General features: G+C 40.9%; 4 protein-coding genes across 4 annotated transcripts; 3 read left to right on the forward strand and 1 right to left on the reverse strand.

Moving 5' to 3' along the window:
* The first annotated feature begins 266 nt into the window (after nucleotides 1–266).
* LOC115800167 (olfactory receptor 6N2-like) lies at nucleotides 267–1,025 on the forward strand. Its single transcript, XM_030757423.1, has one exon. It carries the CDS (start codon nucleotides 267–269, stop codon nucleotides 1,023–1,025), a length of 759 nt encoding a protein of 252 aa, XP_030613283.1.
* Nucleotides 1,026–7,931: 6,906 nt separating this feature from the next.
* Nucleotides 7,932–8,858, forward strand: LOC115800168 (olfactory receptor 6N2-like). The gene has a single exon (XM_030757424.1). The coding sequence runs from the start codon at nucleotides 7,932–7,934 to the stop codon at nucleotides 8,856–8,858; it is 927 nt and encodes a 308-aa protein (XP_030613284.1).
* A 5,605-nt stretch (nucleotides 8,859–14,463) lies between these two features.
* Nucleotides 14,464–15,411, forward strand: LOC115800984 (olfactory receptor 13C2-like). Its single transcript, XM_030758654.1, has one exon. The coding sequence runs from the start codon at nucleotides 14,464–14,466 to the stop codon at nucleotides 15,409–15,411; it is 948 nt and encodes a 315-aa protein (XP_030614514.1).
* A 10,023-nt stretch (nucleotides 15,412–25,434) lies between these two features.
* Nucleotides 25,435–26,355, reverse strand: LOC115801160 (olfactory receptor 6N2-like). The gene has a single exon (XM_030758886.1). The coding sequence runs from the start codon at nucleotides 26,353–26,355 to the stop codon at nucleotides 25,435–25,437; it is 921 nt and encodes a 306-aa protein (XP_030614746.1).
* Between the last annotated feature and the right edge of the window lie 962 nt (nucleotides 26,356–27,317).

Below are 27,317 nucleotides of genomic sequence, written 5' to 3' on the forward strand. Positions count from 1 at the left end.
ATACTCAAATTAATTATTAAGACTTGTCTTTTTATTTGTTATTCATGAAACCTGTTACGTGATCTAATTCTACAGCTGATAACATTTTGGTTCATTCGATGGATGTTGAATTAAATGTAACATTATTAACTCTTGGTGGGTTTGTAGAATTGCACAGATACAGATATCTTTATTTTGTCGTCATATTCACACTTTATATTCTGATACTCTGCTGTAATTGCACTATAGTGTGCATTATCTGGACTCACACAAGCCTTCATAAGCCAATGTACATTTTCATTGCAGTTTTATTAATCAACTCTGTTCTTTACAGCACAACTATTTATCCAAAGCTTTTATCTGATGTTTTGTCTGAAAAACAGGTTATATCGTATCCACTCTGTCTCTTCCAAGCTTTTGTATATTACACCTTGGATGGTTCAGAGTTTTTACTGTTGGCAGCCATGGCCTATGACAGGTATGTGTCTATATGCAAACCCCTGCAATATCCAGTTATCATGAATAAAATAACTATACATGTCTGTTTGACTTTAGCTTGGGTTATACCTGCTTTTGAGATTGCAGTGTCAGCTGTGTTGTATTATAATGTAAAACTCTGTAGCTTTACTCTGGCAGGAATTTTTTGTAACAATTCATGTTACAAGCTTCAGTGTGTGCCCTCAGTAGCAATATCTATATATGGTGTAGTCACGGTGATAAATATTGTTCTTCTGCCTCTGCTTTTCATACTTTTTTCATACATCAGGATTCTTAGGATATCTTACCAAAGTTGTAGAGAAGTGAGGAAAAAAGCTGCAAAGACCTGTTTACCCCACTTGCTGGTGTTAATCAACTTCTCCTGTTTTATTGGTTTTGATGCAATTATAATGAGACTGGAATCTGATTTATCAAAAACTCTTCGTTTGATATTAACTTTTCAGTCAATTGTTTTTCATCCTCTTTTAAATCCAATTATATATGGACTCAAAATGAGTGAAATTTCTAAACATCTCAAGATATTGATGTGTCTGTTTAAAAAACATTGATATTGCTACACTATTAGCAGATGTATGATCATTTCAATTGTAATTGTACTCCAAATGAGACATGAAGTATCATCTGATTTCATATACTATGACATTTTTATAAGGAAATGCTAATGTCTGTTCTTCTATTGATCAAGTGTGTAATGGCCATAACATTTTAAACTGTTGCTGGTAATGTTTGGAGTCTAATCAGCTTGTATGCCTGCATTTAACATTTTTCTTTCTTTTCTATTTGGCACAGGTTATTTTTACCACTGTGGATTTTAAACACATAAAATGAGTTTAATAAAATGTATCAAATGCCAAATGTTGTGCGTGTGTATCAACCAATTGACCTCTTTGATGGAGAACAGGATTGTTCATTCTGTCAATGACATGTACAGTACCAGTCAAAAGTTTGGACACATTCACCCATTCATCATTGTGTTGGTGTTAAATTAATAAACAATAACTGTCAAGAAAATCATGTTTACTTTTTCTTAATTCTAATGACATAAATTATATAGCATCTGTTAGATGCAATTTTTGAGCTATATAAATATGTAAAAAGAAGCCTTTATTAAAATTATTTAATAAAATAACTTTAACATTATGGGCTGCTTCATTAAGTGTCTCATGGCATGATGATGTTCACCCAAATCTCATCTTCTTATCCCCACATTGTTATCGTCGGCTCTGCTGCATTATTTTCTAGACTTTAAGCATTTTTATAGTGGCTCATTTCAATAATGTGATCAATAATCAGTGGATGCTCAGCTGCAATGGGAAGATTAAGAATTTGCTCTGACCATTAAAAATACATAGCATACAAAATGCGTAACACACTGAACATTGACAAACTTGCACAGGGTGAAAACAGTCATGAAACTGCCGCTTGGTACACAGCTGAACTTTTATATGTACAATTAGATATGACTGTGGGATTTGTATTAAATATCTGTGAACGCCATATAGATGTTGGCACTCACAGGTGATGTTTATGCAAAGTTTCATCATGAATACTGCACTCATCTAGGAAGAGATAGGGAACATAAAACTGGTGAAAAGTACCTGTTATAGCATAAAATTGCAACCATCAAGCTTTACTGTTGGGATGGTGGGTGCCATTCTGAACTATAATTATTTCAAGTAAGTGTTTGCCAGCACTCCATTCATTTCAAAGCTAATTTAAAAAAGACAAAAAAAAAACACTTTGGTCTCCCATGTGCCTTTTACAAAGAAGGTTTTTGGGCAGAGGGTTACCATGTAATAGCGAACGTTGTGGCAGGTAGGGCTGGACCCAAACACAGTACTCCAGAGACAGGCATAAGCTTGCATTACTTTATTGCAGGGAATCAAAAGCAAAGTCCAAAATCTCAGAAGCTGAACTAAAGGCACCATGCAAAACCAAAAATAGACAGACACACCACTGACAAGGGGAAGCTACTGATAACAACATGAAAAAGAACTGACCAAAATCACTACCAAAATAACACAGGAAGTGACTAAACACATTAACACAAAATCCCTACTGAAACCGACACACAAACTAATCCACAGCTAAACAATAAACCAGGAACCCAAGAACCAAAATAGAAAACACAACATAATACATTAAACAAGATATCAAAGAATAAAAAACAGACCGCTAAGCAACAGCCCAATGCCATGCCATATGGAGATGACTGGTCTTTGGAAAGGTTCTTTTATGTTTGCAGAGGACTTTCGAAGCACTGTTAAAATGAGTTATTGGTCACCTCCTCAGAAAAGGTCCCTACTGATGGATTGATTACTCAGTTGGCTTCAAACTTTTTAAGACATTGCTTTCTAACCTTTCACAGATTCAGAGCCAGTGGCATCAGTTTAAAATTATTTATACTGAATGTTTGCAAAAAGTGAAGGGATAATAATAGTTTCTGAAGTGGCACTCCGTGCACAAAAATTGTGGTTACTCCCTTTTTTGACATTTATTTTCTGAGTTTTGTTCTCTCAGGTGTTCTTCAATATGTGTTCAAGATACATATGTAAGCTGGATTTGTAACATCACAACATTAGCATAACATGGTCCAGTATTTGTTCACAAGACTGATCAAGATGAAAAAATTTGAGGCTATCAGTGAAGTGAATACACTACAATTTAAAAAGCAGTAAATGTGTTCAGCAATTGAACTCTGAAAATGAATGAAGAGGAGTCATCAGTTTACAATGTGATTAAAAGCAGACACCTGTATTGCAAAGCTCTGAAACTTTTCCCAGTAATAAATAACACTCTTTCGATCAATGTTATTTTCATGCATTTGATCTGCAGCTACTTTCATCTTTTACCACTGATAAACTGAAAATATTTTATGGGTTATTATATATAGCTGTATCTAGCAATCCAAAAAATGTCATGATGTGGCAACGAGTGTGTGTAATTTCCAAGCAAATGAAGTAATTTGCTTTCATGACCTTGCATTTGTCTCACCTGTGCTGCATGTAACAACAGGACAAGCCTCAGAAGAGTGGCCTGACTACATCTAGTCTCTAAACAGCTAATCATGACTCAGTGGCTACAATGAGCAGGACTTGTGGGATGTTCTTTCATTTACCTCTGTGACATTAATGTAACATATTGCATATCAACAAACACTCAGTATACATTTGATTCTTGACACCAGAGAATTTTTAATTAATTTGCCTCCATAATGGGTAGCTACATTGAAATATATACGTCAAACATGTAACGACCTGACGAAGAACTGATGAGAACCTAGACAATATATACACACCAGGAGCAGGGCTAATGGGAAACAGCTGGGAGGGAAGGAAGCAGGAAGCAAAACTAAACCTAAAGCACAAGGACCAAAGACATACCAAAACAAAACAGGAAGTAACAAAACACAAGGAACAGGGCTAGGGTACATGAACAGCATAAACAATAAGCACACCAACATACAAAATCAAAGAGCCCATGGGGAATCAAAACTTGGAGCATAACACAAGGAAAACATCATAACACATATCAAAATATCAAAAATAAACATAAAGCACCAGGCCAAAGGCCCAGGACCATGACAACGCTAAAACCAGGAAAATATTCAGTGTTTTTTCTCATGATGGTTGGATATTGCAGAGGTTTACATATAGCACTTATCTGTCATAGGAAAGATTTCTAAACAAACTAGAGCATACATTATGAAAAACCTGAAAGAGACATGCTGAATATGATATATGTTTTTCAGATAAAAAGTCAGAAGTTCTGGGTAAATATTTGTACTGTAAAGAACACAGTTCACTAGCAAAGCTGCTATTCCAAAGAAAAGCACTTCTAACACAGGTAAAAAAAGCTCTGACACTACTGAGTCCTTACATCTTACACTGTGCAGTTAGTCTGCACACTGCAGGGTTGTGGTTAAGATGCATATCATGATATGAATGTCCCTCCTTTGACCTAGATGTCTGATCTATATCAATAACCCCTACCCTTCGCTATCCATGATTCTTTTGCTTGAAATGTGCACACCATTATCACAATTGTAAATACAATGATTAGTCTAAGCAAGCGTCATATGCACATATTACCAACAGCCAGAGTCTTCAGTGTCTGCAGCTGCAGCAGCTTCACAGCCAGAGTCCACACCAGCTGTAGCAGCCCCTCAGCTAGAGTCTTCCGAGCCAGCTGAGCGCCCAGAGCCAAAGGGTCCTGCTTTGTCCAAGTGTCCAGAGTCAGAGGGTCAAGCACCATCTGAGTGTCCAGAGCCAGAGGGTCCCGCTCCATCCGAGTGCCCAGCGCCTTGTGGTCCCGCTCCGTCCAAGCACCCTGTGCCTGGTGGTCCCGCTACATCTGAGTACCCCGTGACTGTTGGTCCTGGTCGGCCCACTCTGTCTGAGCCTCGTCCAGCGCCTGGTGGTCCTGGTGGTCCCACTCAGTCTGCGCCTCGTCCAGTGCCATGTCCAGAGCCATGTCCAGAGGCTCTAGCTCAGTCCGAGCATCCCAAGCCCAAGGTGTTCTATTGCCTCTTTCCTCAACTACCTGCCAAGCTTCCTGGAAGTCACCGCTGCTGGAATAGCGGATGGCCTCCTGTTTTGCCTTGTCACTGCCGCTGGCCCTGCAGCCAACCTCCTGAACTGTTTCGCTGTCGCTCTTGGTTTTTTTTTCTAAACTCTATAAATTATTTCAGTCACAGACTCAACATGTTTACCCATCTCCAAATGGGAAAAAGACTTTCCACTGTCTTTAGAACCTGATTATTGGACACAGATTTGTAAACATACATTTTCAATGACAAAAAATGCAATTTACAGCTTCTTCAATACAAAATTCTGCACAGAACCTATAACACACAGCACATGTTGAATAAAATGGGTTTCTCAGAGTCTGAGATTTGCACTCAGTGTACTTAAAACACCACAGATACTTATTTTCACGTATTATGGCTTTGCTCACCTGTCCAGAACATTTGGCTTGAAGTCACACAAAAACTTTCCTCTATCTTGAGCTGCAGAATCCCATTATCTCCTCATTTGCGCTTGCTTGGTGAAATAACTTCAATCGATCTTCCAACCAAACAAGCTGAAGTCACACTCACAGATTTAGTCATCGCAAAGAAAACAATACTTGTTAACTGGAAAGATAAACGACTGCTTAATATTAATCACTGGTTAAATCTCCTGATTGAGCACATATCAGTGGAAAGAGTATCTGCCTCCTTAAAAAACAGGATGACACATTTTATTGAAACATGACCTCCATAGTCTCCACTTGTTAATTCCTTAAATATAACTCTAGAATCCTGATTTCTTCCTGTCAGCAAATACCTTTTGTTGGCTCTGCCTTTGCCCTCTGGTCCCCCCCTGGGTTGGATTAGCTTCACATGTCACTCTTCTTTTAATGCATAGCACTAGCTAAGCATACACATAAGATTCATAATAACTGTATTTATGTAGAGCACTGTCTGTGTAGATTCTCAGTTATCCAGGTCATAGTAGTCTCTGGAGCTTGAAAAAGGCGACTGGACTTCTTTTTGTTTCTTGAAGACGTTTCACCTCTCATCCGAAAGGCTTCTTCAGTTCTCAACCAAATGGTGGAGAGACCCAGGTTTTTAAACCCCTGTGGGCGTAGTCCCCTGGAGGTGGTTATGACCCTCTATTGATCATGTGCTTGAACACATGATTAAATATGACCCACGCCCCCTTCACACCTGGGCACATGTGTTCAAGCACATGATCAATAGAGGGTCATAACCACCTCCAGGGGACTACGCCCACAGGGGTTTAAATACCTGGGTCTCTCCACCATTTGGTTGAGAACTGAAGAAGCCTTTCGGATGAGAGGTGAAACGTCTTCAAGAAACAAAAAGAAGTCCAGTCGCCTTTTTCAAGCTCCAGAGACTATGTAGAGCACTGTATCTCTCACTACAGGTGTTGAGAGCAGGCTGAATTGGTAAGGGGAGGTCACATAGCAGATAAGGCCATCTACAGAAATGTGCATCAGCACCCACCCCCCCCGCCTCACTCTCACCTGCCTTTCATTTTAATGCATCTCACTAGTCACTTTACATGGGTAGGTGAGGCTCACACTTAAAAATAAATAAATTCCAATCAGGCAATTGGAAAATGCATAAATTATAATAATAATTTATAGATGTTCCCTACTCGGGAAATCGAGGAACAGACTTGAATCATAAATCTATAGACTCCATCCTGTGGGCTGGGTCGTCCTGTGCTGTTGGGGCTGTGCCTGGGTGCCCGGGTTGTGCTGGCTGGTGTCCCTCCTAGCCTTTGGGTCTGTTCACTGTCCCTCAGCTTGTGTGGTGCTTTGGGTTCCTTTTCTGGGTGCCCGTGCTGCCTGGGTGGGACCGGGTTGTGTTCTCAGCCTCTGTTGGTCTTTGCGAGGGCCCCAGGTGCTGATGGAGACCTTCCTGCATGTTTCTGCCTTGGAAAGGGGGTTTCCACTGCTTCTTGGCCTTTGATGCAGGTTGCAGACACTTAAGTTCTTGTCGCCATCCTGTGTTGTGACGTTTGGACTTACCACACTACCTCGTTTGGTTTCTGCAACTCTCTTGGTCCTTGTTTAGGGGTCTGGATGCTGGCTTTCACTGAGGTGCTTTTATTCTTGGTTACTTTTTGTAAAATGAAAAAAAAAATCTTGTCTGATGAGTTGGGCTCACCACGTTGGATTTCGGAGGGATCACATGCACATCCTCACATGTGCATGAATACTGCACGTATGCGCACACAGACATACGCACGCGCACACACACACACACACACACATACACACACACACACATTACAAGGGCCAGTGATGTATTAAAAGAATACCGGCTGACAGATACCTCAGCCTGTAGCAGATTGCACAAATGGTATATGGTATTTCAGTTTCCTGCATGTTTCAGTTGCATGGCCACATTGCCCAGGGTACCTGTCAAGATTTTTTTTTCTGAGGCCCTTATTAAATTAAAAAAAAAAAAATAGAAAAAGGTTTGCAAAACCACCGCATCATTCAAGTTAAAGCACTTTGTTCATCCTTATTCATGTATGGAAACAAGGAAGTACGTAAAAGGCCTCCTTTGTTTAAGGTGTTTCTTTAGCTTTATTCATCCTGATGACTTTCTGCCTATGCTAAGAAGCTTATAATACCTCCATAGATTAAAAAAAAATGTATAGGGAAACACAGTAAAGAATGTAGGACTCTAAATGTCAGCTGGTCAGGTTTGCTGAAGTTGTTTACATGTTAGTGGAGAACTTAATGAGATCCATAGAGGATGGAAGATTTTCTGATAAAATGAAGCCACAGACTCAGTCACTCACCTTTGTAGTTCAGTGCAGAATTTATATTACTAGAATACTCCAATTAATTATTAAGACTTGTCTTTTTATTTGTTATTCATGAAACCTGTTATGTGATCTAATTCTACAGCTGATAACATTTTGGTTCATTCAATGGATGTTGAATTAAATGTAACATTATTAACTCTTGGTGGGTTTGTAGAATTGCACAGATACAGATATCTTTATTTTGTCGTCATATTCACACTTTATATTCTGATACTCTGCTGTAATTCCACTATAGTGTGCATTATCTGGACTCACAAAAACCTTCATGAGCCAATGTACATTTTCATTGCAGCTTTATTAATCAACTCTGTTCTTTACAGCACAACTATTTATCCAAAGCTTTTATCTGATGTTTTGTCTGAAAAACAGGTTTTATCATATCCACTCTGTCTCTTCCAAGCTTTTTCATATTACACCTCGACTGGTTCAGAGTTTTTACTGTTGGCAGCCATGGCCTATGACAGGTATGTGTCTATATGCAAACCCCTGCAATATCCAGTTATCATGAATAAAATAACTGTACATGTCTTTCTGGTTTTAGCTTGGGTTATACCTGCTTTTGAGATTGCAGTGTCAATTGTGTTGTATTCCAATGTAAAACTCTGTAGCTTTACCCTGACAGTAATTTTTTGTAACAATTCATTTTACAAGCTTCAGTGTGTGCCCTCAGTAGCAATATCTATATATGGTGTAGTCACGCTAATAAATATTGGCCTTCTGCCTCTGCTTTTCATACTTTTTTCATACATCAGGATTCTTAGGATATCTTACCAAAGTTGTAGAGAAGTGAGGAAAAAAGCTGCAAAGACCTGTTTACCCCACTTGCTGGTGTTAATCAACTTCTCCTGTTTTATTGGTTTTGATGCAATTATAATGAGACTGGAATCTGATTTATCAAAAACTCTTCGTTTGATATTAAGCTTTCAATCGATTTTATTTCATCCTCTTTTAAATCCAATTATATATGGACTCAAAATGAGTGAAATTTCCAAACATCTCAAGATATTGTTATGCCTAGTTAAAAAACACTGATATTATTACACTATTAGTCGATGTATGATCATTTCAATTGTAATTTTACTGCAAACGAGACATGACGTATCATCTGATTTCATATACTATGACATTTATATAAGGTAATGTTAATGTCTGTTCTTCTATTGATCAAGTGTGTACTGGCCATAGAGCAAAAATAAACAACTTCTTAAACTGTTGTGTAATGGAAAATTTGTTTTTCAACTCAAATAACCTCTGTGTACTTCTTTGGTATATAATTGTAATTTTCTAGCACAAAGACCAAGTGTGTGAAGATGAGAAAAACAACTTGACTGTAGGCTGTGTCCAAGGCCATGGCGCACTTGTTATCATGCAGGTGCTACTTGGTGGTGGGAATCTGAACTCCCCATGGATAGTGGAACAAGATTGTATCAACACAATAGTATAAAGGAATGTGTGTTACTTCTGTACTTTGGTCAATGCCGGTGCGAAGGCTGTTCGTGCTGTATTGATCCCTTTGCAAAGGTTAATTCTTTACTTTCAATAAATCATCAAAAAATCAGTTTGGTTTCAGAGCTCAACTTATTTTTTCCACCACAGTTGCTGGTAATGTTTGGAGTCTAATCAGCTTGTATGCCTGCATTTAACATTTTTCTTTCTTTTTCCATTTGGCACAGGTTATTTTTTAGCACTGTGGATTTTAAACACATAAAATGAATTTAGTAAAATGTATCAAATGCCAAATGTTGTGTGTGTGTATCAACCAGTTGACTTCTTTGATGGAGAACAGGATTGTTCATTCTGTCAATGACATGTACAGTACCAGTCAAAAGTTTGGACACATTCACCCATTCATCATTGTGTTGGTGTTAAATCAATAAACAATAACTGTCAAGAAAATCATATTTACTTTTTCTCAATTGTGATGACATAAATTTTACAGCATCTGATAGATGCAAGTTTTGATCTATATAAATATGCAAAAAGAAGCATATATTAAAATAACTCAAATATCTATTATTAACATTATGGGCTGCTTGGATCTCATGGCATGATGATGTTCACCCAAATCTCTTGCTATGCACCCAAATCCAAATCTTCTTATCCCCACATTGTTATCGTCAGCTCTGCTGCATTATTTTCTAGACTTTAAGCATTTTTATAGTGGCTTATTTCAATAATGTGATCAATAATGAGTGGATGCTTGGCTGATTAAGAAGATTAAGAATTTGCTCTGACCATTAAAATTCATAGCATATAAAATGTCGAACACACTAAACATCAACAAACTTGCACAGGGTGCAAGTCATAAAATGTATTCTGGGTACTCAGCTGAACAGTCAAATGTACAGTTACATACAGGTGCTGGTCATAAACTTAGAATATCATGAAAAAGTTGATTTATTTCAGTAATTCCATTCGAAAAGTGAAACTTGTATATTATATTCATTCATTACACACAGACTGATATATTTTAAATGTTTATGTCTTTTAATTTTGATGATTATAACCGACAACTAATGAAAACCCCAAATTCAGTATCTCAGAAAATTAGAAGATTTTGAAAAGGTTCAATATTGAAGACACCTGGTGCCAGACTCTAATCAACCAATTAACTCAAAACACCTGCAAAGGCCTTTAAATGGTCTCTCAGTCTAGTTCTGTAGGCTACACAATCATGGGGAAGACTGCTGACTTGACAGTTGTCCAAAAGATGACCTTTGACACCTTGCACAAGGAGGGAAAGACACAAAAGGTCATTGCTAAAGAGGCTGGCTGTTCACAGAGCTCTGTGTCCAAGCACATTAATAGAGAGGCGAAGGGAAGGAAAAGATCCATCCATCCATCCATTTTCTTCCGCTTATCCTGGGCCGGGTCGCGGGGGCAGAAGCCTAAGCAGAGAAGCCCAAGCTTCCCTCTCCCCAGCCACCTCCTCCAGCTCATCCGGAGGGACCCCAAGGCGTTCCCAGGCCAGCCGAGATACATAATCTCTCCAGCGTGTCCTGGGTCTACCACGGGGCCTCTTCCCGGTGGGACATGCCCGGAACACCTCACCCAGGAGGCGGCCAGGAGGCATCCTAATCAGATGCCCGAGCCACCTCAACTGGCTCCTTTCGATGTGGAGGAGCAGCGGCTCTACTCCGAGCCCCTCCCGGATGGCCGCACTCTTCACCTTATCTCTAAGGGAGAGGCCAGCCACCCTTCGAAGGAAACTCATTTCTGCCGCTTGTATTCGCGATCTTATTCTTTCGGTCACTACCCAAAGCTCGTGACCAGAAGGAAAAGATGTGGTAGAAAAAAGTGTCCTAGCAATAGTGATAACTGCACCCTGGAGAGGATTGTGAAACAAAACCCATTCAAAAATGTGGGGGAGATCCACAGAGAGTGGACTGCAGCTGGAGTCAGTGCTTCAAGAACTACCACGCACAGACGTATGCAGACATGGGTTTCAGCTGTCGCAGTCCACTGTGCTTTCTGAGGTCCAAGGTCAGCGCAGCCGTCTACCAGGACGTTTTAGAGCACTTCATGCTTCCTGCTGCTGACCAACTTTATGGAGATGCAGATTTCATTTTCCAACAGGACCTGGCACCTGCACACAGTGCCAAAGCTACCAGTACCTGCTTTAAGGACCATGGTATATACCATGGTATATGGACTGATAGACTCCATGCCATGCTGCATTACTGCAGAAATCCAGGCAAAAGGAGCCAAAATTAAGTACTGAGTGCTGTACTCGCTCATACTTTTCAGTTGGCCAACATTTCTAAAAATCCTTTTTTTGTGTTGGTCTTGAGTAATATCCTAATTTTCTGAGATACTGAATTTGGGGTTTTCATTAGTTATAATCATCAAAATTAAAAGAAACAGACATTTGAAATATATCAGTCTGTGTGTAATGAATGAATAATAATATACAAGTTTCACGTTCTGAATGGAATTACTGAAATAAATCAACTTTTTTGTGAGATTCTAATTTTATGACCAGCACCTGTATTTTGTACAATAAAAGTCTCATTTCCCAAGCACATCCAACCAGTTTACAACAAGTTACTATTACATATGCATCACATCACAAATAGAACTAAGTTTCTAATCTGATCATATCTTGTGGTCATCAGCTGTGCCATCTGATTGTACAGCTCGCTACACCAACCCCACAAGGAAAAATCAGAGTGTCTGACTCCAGCTTGTTGCTCTGTGATTACTCTGAACTATGCATGAGTGTTATGTTTCCCTGTGAGAACCTTGCTACTTATAGTAATGCAAAAATTGAACATTCTAAGACTGGTGCTAATAAAACGGCAATGGAAGAGACTGTGGTCTCTAAGCCTGCTGGAAATAATGACATATTGAGTACGTCTTCTGAGACTGTTTTCACAGCAGGATATTATTGACTCTGTTACTGTGCTTTGTGAACAATGGATTGAGCTGCCTGATGAGGAGTGTCGGGAGGCCATTAAGCACATAGACTGGTGTCTGTTCATTCTGGACTTTTGGATTCCTTGCCTGAGTTAATTATGGATTTTGTTGCGGAAATAATTCTCCCTCATTTGCTTGCTCCCCTTGTTAAGACTGTTGAACTGCTTATTAATCCTGAGACTGTGGTTTTAGAGACTGAGAATAAATTGCCGTATGATGAGACTGAGTGTTTTGAGATGATGGGCACTGAAAAGACTGAGAGCAATGCTCCTGTGAGACACCCTGCACCTGTTTCAGTTCTGCGGGGAAGGTGCAGCCGTAGACTGGCCTGCTTCTGCACCCGTTTTGTTTCTGCGGATGGGGGCTACCAAGGACTGTTCAAGTTCTCAGCCTCACAGGGTGACAGGGGGCGCTCTTAACCAACCCTACTGTCAGTGGAGACAGGTACGTGTCCTGCCGATTGCACCCCGCAGTCACCGCAATCTTCTGAGTCTGCAACTCTGTCACATCACAAGTCGCCACAGTCTTCAGCATCAGAGCCTTTAGTCAGCGCTTCAGCATCAGAGCCTGCAGCTTCAGTCTGCGCTTCAGCATCAGAGCCTGGAGCTCCAGCCTATGCTTCATCATCAGCTTCTGAGCCTTCAGCTTCACCCCATCTACAACTTGTCCGCCGCCTGAGTCATCTACCTCGCCACCATCTGCGTCACCCCATCCATCCACTGAGTCTTCACCCCTGCCTGCACAGCAGCCTCAGTTGTCGGAGGAGACAGCTGTGCGCCCTGCTCTGCAGCTCCTGCCTGCACAGCAGGGGTACTGTCATGTTCCTGGGCCATTGGCCAACTGTTTTGAGTCCTTTTTCGTGTAGTTATGTTTTTGTTGTATTTTTTGGGGTTGTGTTTCTTATTTTTACTCTCTATTTAGGTTCTCAGTTTTTTGTAGTTTTGTATTCCGTCTTTGGGTTTAGTTATTGCCTTTCATTCTGTTTTCCTTGGTCCTTGTCTTCCTGTGTCTCTGTGTCCCAGTCCTCCTAGTTTGGTTACTTCCTATTTTAATTTGACAGTCTTGTGTTCCCTGTACATTGTGTTTAGGTTTGCTTCCCCTGTGTTATTAGTTTAATTTGTTTCACCTGTTGTTCCCTGTTGTTTCCACTTGCCCTGATTACCTAGGTGTCCTCTGCCTAGCCCCGAATGTTGGTTACTGCTGTATGCTTCATATTTCAAGTCTTCATGTTTTCTTGTGTAGCTGGCTCCCATCCAGTTTTGTTATTCTGAGTGTTTAATAAATCTTAAGTTTAACACAGTTCAAGCCTCGAGAATCTTGCATAGGTGTCCTCTGCCTTGGCTGCCGCAGCAGAACATGACAGGATGTGGTTAATAGACTGACATGCACACACCAATTATGACTCAAACTAAACTTGATCAATATGATATTTTTTGCAAAGCACTTCTGTATAATGCACACAAAAATGTATTTGTTTTTCACAAATTTATTGTGTTCCTGATGCAGTGTATTCAGTTGTGATACTTATTAAATATGTATATCTTCATTCACAGCGGGCTTATTGTCCTCTCTAGGAGGAAATGAGCTTAAGTTAGAAAACTACTGCATCAAACAGACAGCCATTTACAGTTAGATCCATAAGTTATTTTCAAAATTACAAGAACATGCTTCTTTAACAAGCAATGACACTATTAGAAAGCATGTGCTGAATGGATACATGGTCTTGTGAAATTTTGCTCTAGTAAATATGTTTAGAGGATCAAGTGTACCTAGAGTAGATTGAAAACAATGTACATACGACCACCTGAATGCACTGAAGACATTTTAGAACTACACTCAAACAATCTAACCTTTCTAGGCTACTGAAATTTCAGTGTTCAAATAAAACAGAGGTTATTTCAAATCATGGTGAATATTCACAGTGAACAAAAAGGATGCATCAGTTACAGGAGGCTGAACAATGCTGTTTCAGACCTCCTTTTCCCTGATGGATGAAGCAACCTGATATAAGCCTTCCACAGACTCAGACTCACTGTGTGCATTTGGTTGATGAATGTACTCCAAGATAGACTTCAAGTTCAGAGAACTTTACAAACAGGACATAACACAGATTGTATGTTGCTATATCCTGTTTGTTGGTTGTTTTGTTTGTTTGATGTTTTTATTTATAATTTTTATGCAATTTGTTTTATGATCAAATGTTTTGTCTTTGAAAACAATAATGGAGAAAGAGTTAAATGTTACCTATATAACTCTGGACTGGTATGTAGAAGTTAACAAGTACAGATATGTTTATTTTTTTATTATGTTTACATTTTATATTCTAATAATCTGCAGTAATTCTACTATTGTTTATCTCATCTGGATTCATAAAAATCTTCATGAGCCTATGTACATTTTCATTGCAGCTTTGCTCCTGAACTGTGTTCTTTACACTACAAATATTTACCCCAAACTTCTGATTGACTTTTTATCTGAAAAACAAGTCACATCATATTCAGCCTGTCTCTTTCAGTTTTTTATGTTTTACACTCTAGGCAGTTCAGAGTTCCTTCTCTTGGCAGCCATGGCTTATGACAGATATGTGGCTATATGCAAACCTCTGCAATATCAAACTATAATGAGAAAAAACACTGTGTGCATTTTCCTGGTCATAGCTTGGGTCGCACCTTCTTGCCATACAGCTGTCCTTGCAATAGCGAGTGCTGAAGCTAAACTGTGTGACTTTAATGTAAAAGGAATATTTTGTAACAATGCAGTTTACACTCTTCAGTGTGTAAGATCAAGATTAATTACTATATTTGGAGTGGTTTGTTTATTAAATCTTGTAATACTTCCTATGCTCTTCGTAGTTTTCACATACACAAAAATATTTATAGTTTCTTATCGAAGTTGCAAAGAAATTAGGAAGAAAGCTGCAGAGACCTGTTTACCCCACCTGTTAGTTTTAATCAGCTACTCTGTTTTTTTTATATATGATGTCAGTATAGCTCGAGTGGAATCAAATTTTCCAAAAACTGCACGTATAATAATGAATTTACAAATAGTGCTCTATCATCCTTTGTTTAATCCATTCATATACGGTCTCAAGATGAAGGAAATTTCTAAACACCTAAAAAGGCTTCTTTCTCAGGGCAACATGAGCTCTTGTTTTAAAACTGAATGCTAAGGTACATTAATTTATTCTGTAATCAGTTTGCTGCAGTTATTCAAAACACTTTTTATCTCACATAATCAAATCCCAACTCTCATTCAGAACATTTTTCATGTTGTACAAGAAAGTACAAGAAAATATGAAATGTAAAAAAAAGATACTTTCAACAATGTAATTAGTAAACTGTAACCCTGCTTTTAAGAGATTACATTGGTATTATTTAGTTGGTGGTTATTAATAAAGTGTTTATGGATGATAAGATACACATTCTAATATTGTATTTATACTGCAAGAGCAGACCGAATGTTTCTGTAATGAACTCCACTAGAGGAACTAGTCTTCTCTAAGATGTGATAGATTTTTTACTCATGTTTACACTGGATATATGTTAATCTGCAGGAATTCTAATATTACTCATTTGGTTTCAGCAAAAGCTCCATGTACACTACATAGGTTTCTTTTAGTTGTTAGTTTGATTTGAGTGCTGCTTCCAGACACAGATCTGATGTAGCCTGTTTCATTCATTAGTTTAGTTATTGTTCTTTACGCGCCATGCTGTCTGAGAGGCATGTATCTATATGTAAACATCTGCAATGTCCAACTATAATGGAGAAAAGATCTTTATATTTATGCAAATTTTGGCTTTCTACTGCTTTCTACAGTAATAATAGATAATAGAAAAATAGAACTTTATTGTCATTATACATACAATGAAATTAATCATTATACAACGAATTACATAAAGTCATTTTGTTATTATATATAATGAAATTCTGTTCAGAACAATCATCCGGAGGAGAACAGACAAGACTAACATAGGGGAGATGGGTGTCTGCAGCCGCTGCCACTACGGGCGCTGCCGGTACAATCAATCCCCGAAAGAAAGGAAACAGACACAACAGGTTAGGTTAGAAAAAATTCATCTTGAGCACCGTACCAGGGTCCAAAAAAAACACCTTAAGCAAAGCATATTTGCACATTTAAAGCTGGGATAGCAATAGGTTAGGGACGGTGGGGAGAAGCAGATAGAGACCAGAGGGTCAGGGCATTGTGGAGCCAGATGCCAGCTCCTAGCCAAAAGAGTTCACTGATAGTGATGGAAGTTCATCAGTGGCCATGGTACACCAGATCCAGCTCACACAATTCACAGAGAGGGCTGAGGGGAAGAGCATCCATCACACATTGTCCCGGAGAGATAAGATTACCAATCTCAAGGCTGGCTAGGGAGCCGAATTCCTGATAATGCAGATGTTGTTTTGGAACAGGCTGCTTGTTATTTTCCAACAGCCTTCAATTTCACTGGGGAACCCATTCAGCAAAAAATCCAGTAATCCAAATTCATTTACCGTTGTCGCCGTGCAGGAACCGAACTTTATCTCCACATCTAATCCCTTTCAACTGCGAGCATGTTCTCAGCTAGACTACGCATCCAGCTTGCAGCTCAGGTCCAACAGGCTTTGAGTCTGAGTCTGTACGGCTCTGCACAGCCCGTCCATTTGGTTGTGCAGCCTCAGCAAATGTCAAACTGCTGCCCAGATTTTCTTAATTTCCCGGTAAATCAGGTATCCTCCAAGCCCAAACAGAAGAGATCCCGTTACCAAGTGGCCAAATACGTATATGTCTTCCACGTCCTCAACCGCCAAAGCTGAAAGTAAATTTTTCAAGTTTTTAATTTTTTATTTTGAAACACTGAAAATAGAATAGAGAACCTCTGAATGTTCCAGTCCTTTATCAAGCTCCAAGACAGCTGTGATGTGATCAGGTGCCTTTCAGATGAAGATTTATATTTCATATTCACTGCATTTGAAAGCACTCCTACATTGAAAAATACTTGCGCTACATAGAAAAAAAACTAGTTTGCACCAAAGGAAAAATGTGTGCCAAAACTGTTCTGAAAAGATTTAAGCAGAAAATTTATTTAAAGGTATACTGCCCATGGTCTGAAGGAAATCCTTAAATTCTTGGTGGTAGTAAAGGGTTGCATTCTTGCTTCTGCCATGTGACACATTAAACTGTTCACCATCAAACTCCATATTTCAGCACTATGTTTGTCTATATTGTGCACTCCAGGCAGAGTACTTGAGGACCCAGTGGATTACTTATAATTCTAATACAGTGGAAAAACCAATATGGATTCGAAGTAAAGAGGTAATGTGGCTAGCATTATATCCATTTATTGCATTCTGTGCATTTCAGTGTGACAGAATTGACAATAAAGCTGTTGTCATGTACAAACGTTCCTGGTTCTGACAACTGTACAGAGTGGCTCCATAGCGTAGTGTTAACGCCTTCACCTATTAGTGAAAGATCCCTGCTGAATCAAACATGCAGAACTGCCTCCTGTGGTGACCCCTGGTGAATATGTAGCTTTATTGTCAGTCAACTGTACAAGCATGATAGACACATAAAACAACCTTTAATTCGAAGCCATTTTCTAGCCCGCTCTTCTTCAATCATAACCTGGCTTTTATAACAAAGTTGCTTGGCACAATTCACATAATTACATCTGGTAATTTCTTGCTATATTCATGTAGTTACATATGTATGTACAGTACCAGTCAAAAGTTTGGACATACCTTCTAATTGAGTGGTTTTTCATTATTTAAAAATTATCTTTAATGCCTTTATTTTAATGCTAAAGTCATTCAAACTATGAAGAAATACTTATGTTGGGCGCAATGTGTGTCAGGCTGTGACCAAGGGTGGAGGACTGATCCCTGGCTATCCAGTCTGGCTATTGGGACATGGAAAGTTGCCTGTCTGGTAGGAAAGGAGCCTGAGACAGTGTACGAGGTTGAGATATACTGGCTAGATATAGCCGGGCTCACCTCAACGCATGACCTAGGTTCTGGAACCAGCCCCCCTCGAGAGGGACTGTTCTACTCTGGAGTTGCCCTCGGGGAGAAGTGGTGAACTGGTGTGGGTATTCTATCCCCTTGGCTTACTGTCTGCATGTTGGAATTTTCACTAGTGTATGAGAGGGTTGCTTCCCTGTGCCTTCGGGCTGGGGAACGGGTCCTGACTGTTGTTTGTGCTTATGTGCCAAATGACAGTTCAGACTTCATCCTTCTGGGAGTCGCTGGGTGGGGTGCTCAAGAGTGCTCCATCTGGTGACTCTATCATTCTACTCTGAAACACTGATGCTCGAGTGGGCAAAGGCAGTGAGACCTGGAGGGGTGTGATTGGAGGAATGGCCTGACTGATCTAAACCCGAATGGTGTTTTGTTATTGAACTTCTGTGCAAACCACAATTTGTCCATAACAAGTACCATGTTCAAACATAAGGATGTCCACAAGTGCACATGGCACCAGGACACCCTAGGTCGCAAGTTGATGATCGATTTTGTAATTACATCATCAGATCTGCGGCCGTATCTTCTAGACACTCGGGTGAAGAGAGGAGTTGAGCTGTCAACTGATCATCACCTAGTGGTAAGTTTTATCAAGTGACGGGGGAGGATGCTGGACAGACCTGATGCACCTAAATGCATAGTTAGGGTGTGCTGGGATCACCTGGCAGAAGCCCCAGTCCGTGAGATCTTCAACTCTTATCTCCGCCAGAACTTCAACAGCTTTCCAAGGGAGGCTGAGGACATTGAATTAGAATGGAACATGTTCCCTACCTCCATTGTTGAGGCTGCAAAAACTCGGGTGTGGGAGGAGTTTGGTGAGGCCATGGAAAAAGACTTTCAGACGGCCTCAGAGGGGAAAGCGGGCTATAGTCGGGCAGTGGAAGAAATACTTTGAGGACTTCCTTAATCCCACTAACATGCCTTCTGTAGTGGAAGCAGAGTATGGAGATGAAGGAGATGACTCGCCCATCACTGGGGTGAGGTTACTGAGGCGATTAAACAACTCCTTGGTGGCAGGATGCCTGGGGTGGACAAGATTCAGCCTGCGTTCATGAAGGCTCTTGATGTTATAGGGCTGTCTTGATTGACACACCTCTGCAACATCTTGGAGATCTTGGGTAGTGCCACTGGATTGGCAGACCAAGGTGGTGGTCCCCATCGTTATGAAAGAAGACCGGAGGTCGTGCTCCAAGTATCAGGGATCACACTCCTCAGCCTTTCAAGTAAGGTCTATGCCAGGGTGCTGGAAAGGAGGGTCCGTCCATTAGTTGAACCTTGGATTCAAGAAGAACAATGCAGTTTTCATTCTGTTCATGGAATGCTGGACCAGCTCTTTTTCCTCTTGAGGATAGTCAAGTGTGAGTGTGGACTTGGAGGTGCTGCAGGAGTATATGGGGTGTCTGGCCTGTTGCTGTGGGCCATTCAGTCCCTGTACAACTGCAGCAAGAGCTTGGTCCATATTGCCACCAATAAGTTGGACATGTTTCCTGTGGCCACTACCCGAGCTGCATTCCGCTTGGCCTGTCGATACCTGTCAGCTGCCTCCGGAGTCCCACAGGCTAACCAAGCCCGATAGGACTCTTTCTTCAGCTTGATGGCTCCCTTCACCTCCGGTGACCACCATCTGGTTCGGGGGTTACCACCACGACAGGCAGCTCGGGTAGTGGCCAAAGCAAAAACTCGGGTGTGGGAGGAGTTCGGTGAGGCTATGGAAAAAGACTTTCGGACGGCATCGAAGCGATTCTGGCAAACCGTCAGGCGACTCAGGAGGGGAAAGCAGTGCTTCACTCACACTGTTTATAGTGCGGGGGGGGGGGGGTGCTGCTGACTTCAACTGAGGCTATAGTCGGACGGTGGAAGGAATACTTCGAGGACCTTCTGAATCCCACTGACACGCCTTCTGTAGTGGAAGCAGAGTCTGGGGATGAGGGGGATGACTTGACCATCACTGGGGGTGAGGTCACTGAGGTAGTTAAACAACTCCTTGGTGGCAGAGCCCCTGGGGTGGACGAGATTCGCCCTGAGTTCCTGAAGGCTCTGGATGTTGTAGGACTGTCTTGGTTGACACGCCTCTGCAACATCGCGTGGAGATCTGGGGCAGTGCCATTGGATTGGCAGACCGGGGTGGTGGTCCCCATCTTTAAGAAGGGAGACCGGAGGGTGTGCTCCAACTTTTGGGGGATCACACTCCTCAGCCTCCCCGGTAAGGTCTATGCCAGGGTGCTGGAAAGGAGGGTGCGTCCGTTAGTCGAACCTCGGATTCAGGAGGAACAATGCGGTTTTCGTCCTGGTCGCGGAACGCTGGACCAGCTCTTTATCCTCTCAAGGATATTCGAGTGTGCGTGGGAGTTTGCCCAACCAGTCTACATGTGCTTTGTGGACTTGGAGAAGGCATTCGACCGTGTTCCTCGGGGTGTTCTTTGGGAGGTTCTGCGGGAGTATGGGGTGTCTGGCCCATTGTTGCGGGCCATTCAGTCCTTGTACAACCACAGTGAGAGCTTGGTCCGTATAGCCGGTAATAAGTCGGATTTGTTTCCTGTGGGTGTTGGACTCCGTCAGGGCTGCCCTTTGTCACCGATTCTGTTCATAATTTTTATGGACAGAATTTCTAGGCGTAGCCAGGTGGCGGAAGGCTTCTTCCTTGGTGGCCTCAGAGTCACATCTCTGCTTTTTGCAGATGATGCGGTTCTGTTGGCTTCATCACGGGGGGGCCTCCAGCTCGCAGTGGAACGGTTCGCAGCCGAGTGTGAAGCGGCTGGCATGAGAATCAGCACCTCTAAGTCTGAGGCCATGGTCCTCAGCCAGAAAAGGGTGGAGTGCCATCTCCGGCTCAGGAACGAGTTCTTGCCTCAAGTGGAGGAGTTTAAGTATCTCGGGGTCTTGTTCACGAGTGATGGGAGAAGGGAACGGGAGATCGACAGGCGGATCGGGGCTGCTTCTGCAGTGATGCGGACGCTGCACCGGTCCGTCGTGGTGAAGAGGGAGCTTAGCGTAAAAGCGAGGCTCTCGATTTACCGGTCGATCTACGTTCCTACCCTCACCTATGGTCACGAGCTTTGGGTAGTGACCGAAAGAATAAGATCGCGAATACAAGCGGCAGAAATGAGTTTCCTTCGAAGGGTGGCTGGCCTCTCCCTTAGAGATAAGGTGAGGAGTGCGGCCATCCGGGAGGGGCTCGGAGTAGAGCCGCTGCTCCTCCACATCGAAAGGAGCCAGTTGAGGTGGCTCGGGCATCTGATTAGGATGCCTCCTGGCCGCCTCCTGGGTGAGGTGTTCCGGGCATGTCCCACCGGGAGGAGGCCCCGTGGTAGACCCAGGACACGCTGGAGAGATTGTGTATCTCGGCTGGCCTGGGAACGCCTTGGGGTCCCTCCGGATGGGCTGGAGGAGGTGGCTGGGGAGAGGGAAGCTTGGGCTTCTCTGCTTAGGCTTCTGCCCCCGCGACCCGGCCCCGGATAAGCGGAAGAAAATGGATGGATGGATGGATGGATGTTTCCTGTGGGTGTCGGACTTCACAGGGCTGCCCTTTGTCACCAATTCTGTTCAAAACTTTTATTGACAGAATTTCTAGGCATAGCCAAGTGGTGGAAGGCTTCTGCCTTGGTGGCCTTAGAATCTCATCTCTGCTCTTTGCAGATTATGCAGTACTGCTGGCTTCATCAGGTGGTGGCCTCCAGTATGCAGTGGAATGGTTCTCAGTTGAGTATGAAGTGACTGGGATGAGAGTTAGCACCTCTAAGTCTGAGGCCATGGTCCTCAGCGGGAAAAGGGTGGAGTGTCCACTCTGGCTCAGGGATGAGTTCTTGCCCTAGGTGGAGGAGTTCAGGTATCTCGAGGTCTTGTTCACGAGTGATGGGAGAAGGGAATGGGAGATTGACAGACAGATTAAGCTGGGAGAGGTGGCTGGGGATAGGAAGGTCTGTGTTTCTCTGCTTAGGCTGCTGCCCTTGTGAAAACAGAAGAAAAAGGATGGATGGACGGATGGATAGAAAACAACTCAGAGGAGGCAAAACAACTCTGGAACATTATGTGTCATTCCATCCGACGCTGCCAGTTTGAACCTCAGACTGTCCAAGATCTCAGTAATACCCTTGTCCAGATCTGAGAGGAGACCCCCAATAACATCATCTATCGTCTCATTAGCAGCATGCCCCAAGGTTGTCCAGCATGGAGCTATCTTAGATTTCAGCTCTCTGTATGTTGATAATTTTTCTTTCCATAAAACAATGTTGCATCCTTTCATTCCTAACACATTACCTAGTCATGCAATATCAGTCATGCTTGAAGGTGTGGATTTTGGTTGGCACTTTCTCAGTCCATGGCAATCTAAAACTGACTTATGTTGGGCACAATGTATGTCAGGCTGTGGCCAAGGGTGGAGGACTGATCCCCGGCAACGGTGACGCTGGTGTTCCAGCAGTTTCCAATTAATGGCAAGATTTGACCTCGGTGGTTCCTGGGTTGTTCCTGAACCTCCTAACCAATGTCCTCTTATCAGTGGGTAAGATTTTGGATCTTCTCAAAGACTCTTGCAAAGCGGTGACACATTCTAATTCCACTCAATTCAATTCAATTCAATTCAATTTTATTTATAGAGCACCAAATGACAGCAAACAGTCACCTCAAAGCACTTTATATTGTGAGGTAAAGACTCTACAGTAATTACAGAGAAAACCCAACAGTCAAAACGACCCCTTATGAGCAAGCACTGTGGGAAGGAAAAAAACTCCCTTTTAACAGGAAGAAATCTCCAGTGGAACCAGGCTCAGGTAGGTGGAGTTATCTGCCATGACTGGTTGGGCTGAGGGGAGAGAGACAGGACAAAAGACATGCTATTGAAGAAAGCCTGAGATTAATAATAATTAATGACTGAATTCAGAGTGATGTATAAACAGAGTAAAAAGAGGTGAATTAACAGAAATAGTGCATTATGGGAACCCCCCAGCAGCCTAGGTATATAGCAGCATAAATAAAGGACAATTCAGGGTCACCTGATCCAGCCCTAACTATAGGCTTGACCAAAAATGTAAGTTTTTATCCGAATCTTAAAAATAGAGTAGGTGCCTATCTCCCAAATCCAAACCACAGAAGAGGGGCCTGAAAGCTGAAGGCTCTGCCTCCTGTTCTACTTTAAGTATCCTTGGAACCACAAGTAAGCCAGCACTCTGAGAGCGAAGTGTTCTATTGGGGTGATACAGTACTATGAGTTCTTTAAGATAAGATGGGGCCTGGTTATTCAAGACCTTGTCGGTGAGGAGATGGATTTTAAATTCAATTCTGGATTAAACAGGGAGCCAATGAAGAGAAGCCAATATGGGAGAAATATGCTCTCTCTTTCTAGTCCCTGTCAGTACTCTAGCTGCAGCATTTTGGATCAGCTGAAGGCTTTTCAGGGAGCTTTTAGGACATCTTGATAGTAACGAATTGCAATAGTCCACCCTAGAAGTAATAAATGCATGAATTAGCTTTTCAGCATCAGTCTGAGGCAGGATGTTTCTTATTTTAGAAATATTGCGCAAATGCAAGAAAGCAGTCCTACATATTTGTTTAATATGCTCATTGAAGGACATATCCTGATCAAAAATGACTCCAAGATTTCTCACTGTGTTACTGGAGGCCAAGGTAATGCTATCCAGAGTAAGTATCTGGTTTGACACCATGTTTCTAAGATTTGTGGGGCCGAGTACAAGAACTTCAGTTTTATCTGAATTTAGAAGCTGGAAATTAGAGGTCATCCAGGCCTTAATGTCTTTAAGACATTCCTGCAGTTTAATTAATTGATGTGTGTCATCTGGCTTCATTGATAAAGCTGGGTATCAGCTGCATAATAATGAAAATGTAGGCAATGCTTTTTAATAATACTGTCTAAGGAAAGCATGTGTAATGTAAATAAAATTGGTCCTAGAACCCTGTGGAACTCCATAATTAATCTTAGTGTGTAAAGAAGAGTCCCCATTTACATGAACAACTTGGAGTCTATTAGATAACAGGGTCGTTGACGAAAACTATGCAAAATATATTTTGTCAGTGAAATTAACACTGGATTGGAGGACATGTTGTGAATAGATATTGAGCCTACAAGGGAGAATGACAGGCATAAAGTGAAATTTAAAGTACAAAGAGTGGAGGCTAATTGGCTTGAAGAAGGCAGGAAGAAAGATTTTTGGACTAGAACAATGATGTCAATTTTATGTTTGACAGTGTGGGAAAGCAGAAGTGCTGTGAAAAACACTAGTAGCCTAATACCCAGGAAAGCAAAGCGATGAATGATTACAGATCTACTTTATTGAACTGATGCATAAGCTTCATTATACACTGCCATTTCTGTCTTATGATAAACATGGACCCAAAGCAATAGCAACCAGTAAATATACCATGACATTAATGTAAAAATAGGGACCAAATCAGTTTGATGACTTAATGTTTAATAAGGTTTTTTTTAACTTCAGTGAATCAGCAATTCAAAATGCATCACGATTATAAATATTTTTGCGTATGTAAAATCTATGAATAGAATAGGAAGTATTATAATATCTAAATAAGTAAATTTACCAAATACAAATACAAAAACTAATCTTGATGTAACACAGTGAATTGTATTGTTACAAAATACTGATTTTAATTTAAAATCACATTTTAATTTCAGCACTCCCTTTCAGTTGGACTCCAATAAGCTACAACCAGGATAATACAGTGTTTTAATGATGGATGGATATTGCAGATGTTTACATATAGCTACATATCTGTCACAGGCCATGGCTGCCATTAAAAAAAACAAAACAAAAACAAAAAAAAGAACCTGAAAAACTGAAAGAGAATTGCTGAATGACATATGATTTGTTTTTCAGATAAAAATAATTAAATAAATAAATAAAAATCTATCTGAAGTTTTGGGTAAAGACAGTTGACTAGCAGAGCTGCAATGAAAATGTGCATAGGCTCATGAAGGTTTTTAATGAACCCTGATGATGGACACTACCAGTCAAAATTTTGGACACACTCACCCATTCATATTTGTGTCCAAACGTTTGACTGGTACTGTACCATAGTAGAATTACGGACACACACTCTCTCATTCACATGAATGAGGTTTGGTATAATCAGTATTATGCAGTGAATATCTGGTGGGATAAATACATTATTACTGTAAGTATTTATTTCAAAGATGAACCAACCTATAATTTTTTCACTTTACTTGGCAGAACAACCTCTTGAGTTGTTTTGAAATTTCTTTCATTTTTAGTCCATATATGATTGGATTAAATAGTGGAGTATACAAAACGACTTGTAAAGTCAGTATTGAACGTACAGTCTTTGAAATATCAGATTCCAGTCGAACTACAAGAATATCATATGTACAGAACAATGAATAGTTGAGTAAAACCAGCAGGTGAGGGAAACAGGTCTGTGCAGCTTTTTTTCTGAGTCTTCCACACCTTTGATAGGATATTATAAGAATCTTTGTGTAAGTGAAAACTATGTAGAGCATAGGAAAAAATGCAACATTGAGCAAAATAATCACACCATAAACAGACAGAACTCTTGAACTCACACAATGAAGTTTGTAAACTGAATTATTGCAAAATATTCCTTGCAGAGTAAAGTTACACACTCTTGTAGTAGCACTTAGTACTGATGATCCTGCAACCTGACAAGCAGGCACAATCCAAGATAAGACCAAGAACACACAAACTGTATTTTTTCTCATGATAGCTGGATATTGCAAAGGTTTGCATATAGACACATATCTGTCATAGGCCATGGCTGCCAACAGTAAAAATTGTGACCCCCCTGAAGTGTAAAATAAAAATAACTGAACGTGACACATTGTGTATGATATGATCTGTTTTTCAGATAAAACATCAAGCAAAAGCTTTGGGTAGATAGTTGTGCTGTAAAAAATAGAATTAATCAGCAAAGCTGCAATAAAAATATACATGGGCTCATGAAGGCTTTGATGAATCACAATCAGACAAATAATGAGAGCATTAAAGCAAACTATTAGAACATATAGTGTAAAAATAATCACAAAATATACATATCTGTACTTCTCCACCTCTACATACCCATCAAGAGTTATGTAAGTTAAATTTAGTTTATCATCCATTAGGATTGTCAGAAATGTGAGTTAAACATCAGAATACATAAATACAGAGTGCAGTCTGCTTGTGTTAGAATATTACCTATATTTGAAATGATCCTCAGTTATCTGGCTTTGAATTACATGTATGAGCTGCTATCCACAGTTCAGCTGGAGCATGGTCTGAGCTTGCCATGTGTTTTTATAACACAGTTTCACCCTCCACGGATTTCAATGAACTACTGAACAAAGGGGACATTTATGTGACCTTCGTCAACCTCTGGAGAGTTGTTTTGGCTAAATCTTGATTCTGTAATTATTACTATTATACAAAGTAATAGAATCAGAATATTCTATAGGCTATAGGCTTTAGTTGTCATGGTCCTGGGCCGGTGGCCCAGTGTTTTGTGTTTTCTTGGTTTTGTTTCAGTTATTTCTCTTATTATGTTTATTAGTTCTCTTTTGTATTCCTCAGTTTATTCTGGTCCCTTGTGTTTCCCTGTGTCAGGTCTGCGTCTCTGTCCAGTGTCCGTGTTCCAGTTCCCTGTGTCAAGTCTGCATGTTCTTTGTTTAGTCACTTCCTGTATTATTTTGACAGTCTTGTGTTCCTTGTGCTTTATGTTTAGTTTTGCTTCCCCTGTTATTAGTTTCATTTGCTTCACCTATTGTGCCCTGCTGTTTCCTCTTGCCCTGATTACCTAATGTGTATTTAAACCCTCAGTTTTCTTCTGTTCTTTGTCGTGTCATTGTCTATGTTCCAGCTGTGTGTGTCTCCATTCCTTGTTCTCCCCAGTTTTAATTCTGGCCTCAGACCAGCCCAGTTCATCCAGTCCTTATACTCAATAAAATCCTTAAGTTCATTCTCTCACTTCGTTTATGAGTCCTGCTTTTGGGGTCTGCCTTTCCTGCCTGCCACAGCAACCATGACATGAGTATCCCATCTACTATGCTAAGAATTATTTGACAGTTTAACTTTGTTTAAAACAATC

This window comes from Archocentrus centrarchus, chromosome 21 (genome assembly GCF_007364275.1).
Source record: "Archocentrus centrarchus isolate MPI-CPG fArcCen1 chromosome 21, fArcCen1, whole genome shotgun sequence".
NCBI classification, from domain to species: domain Eukaryota; kingdom Metazoa; phylum Chordata; class Actinopteri; order Cichliformes; family Cichlidae; genus Archocentrus; species Archocentrus centrarchus.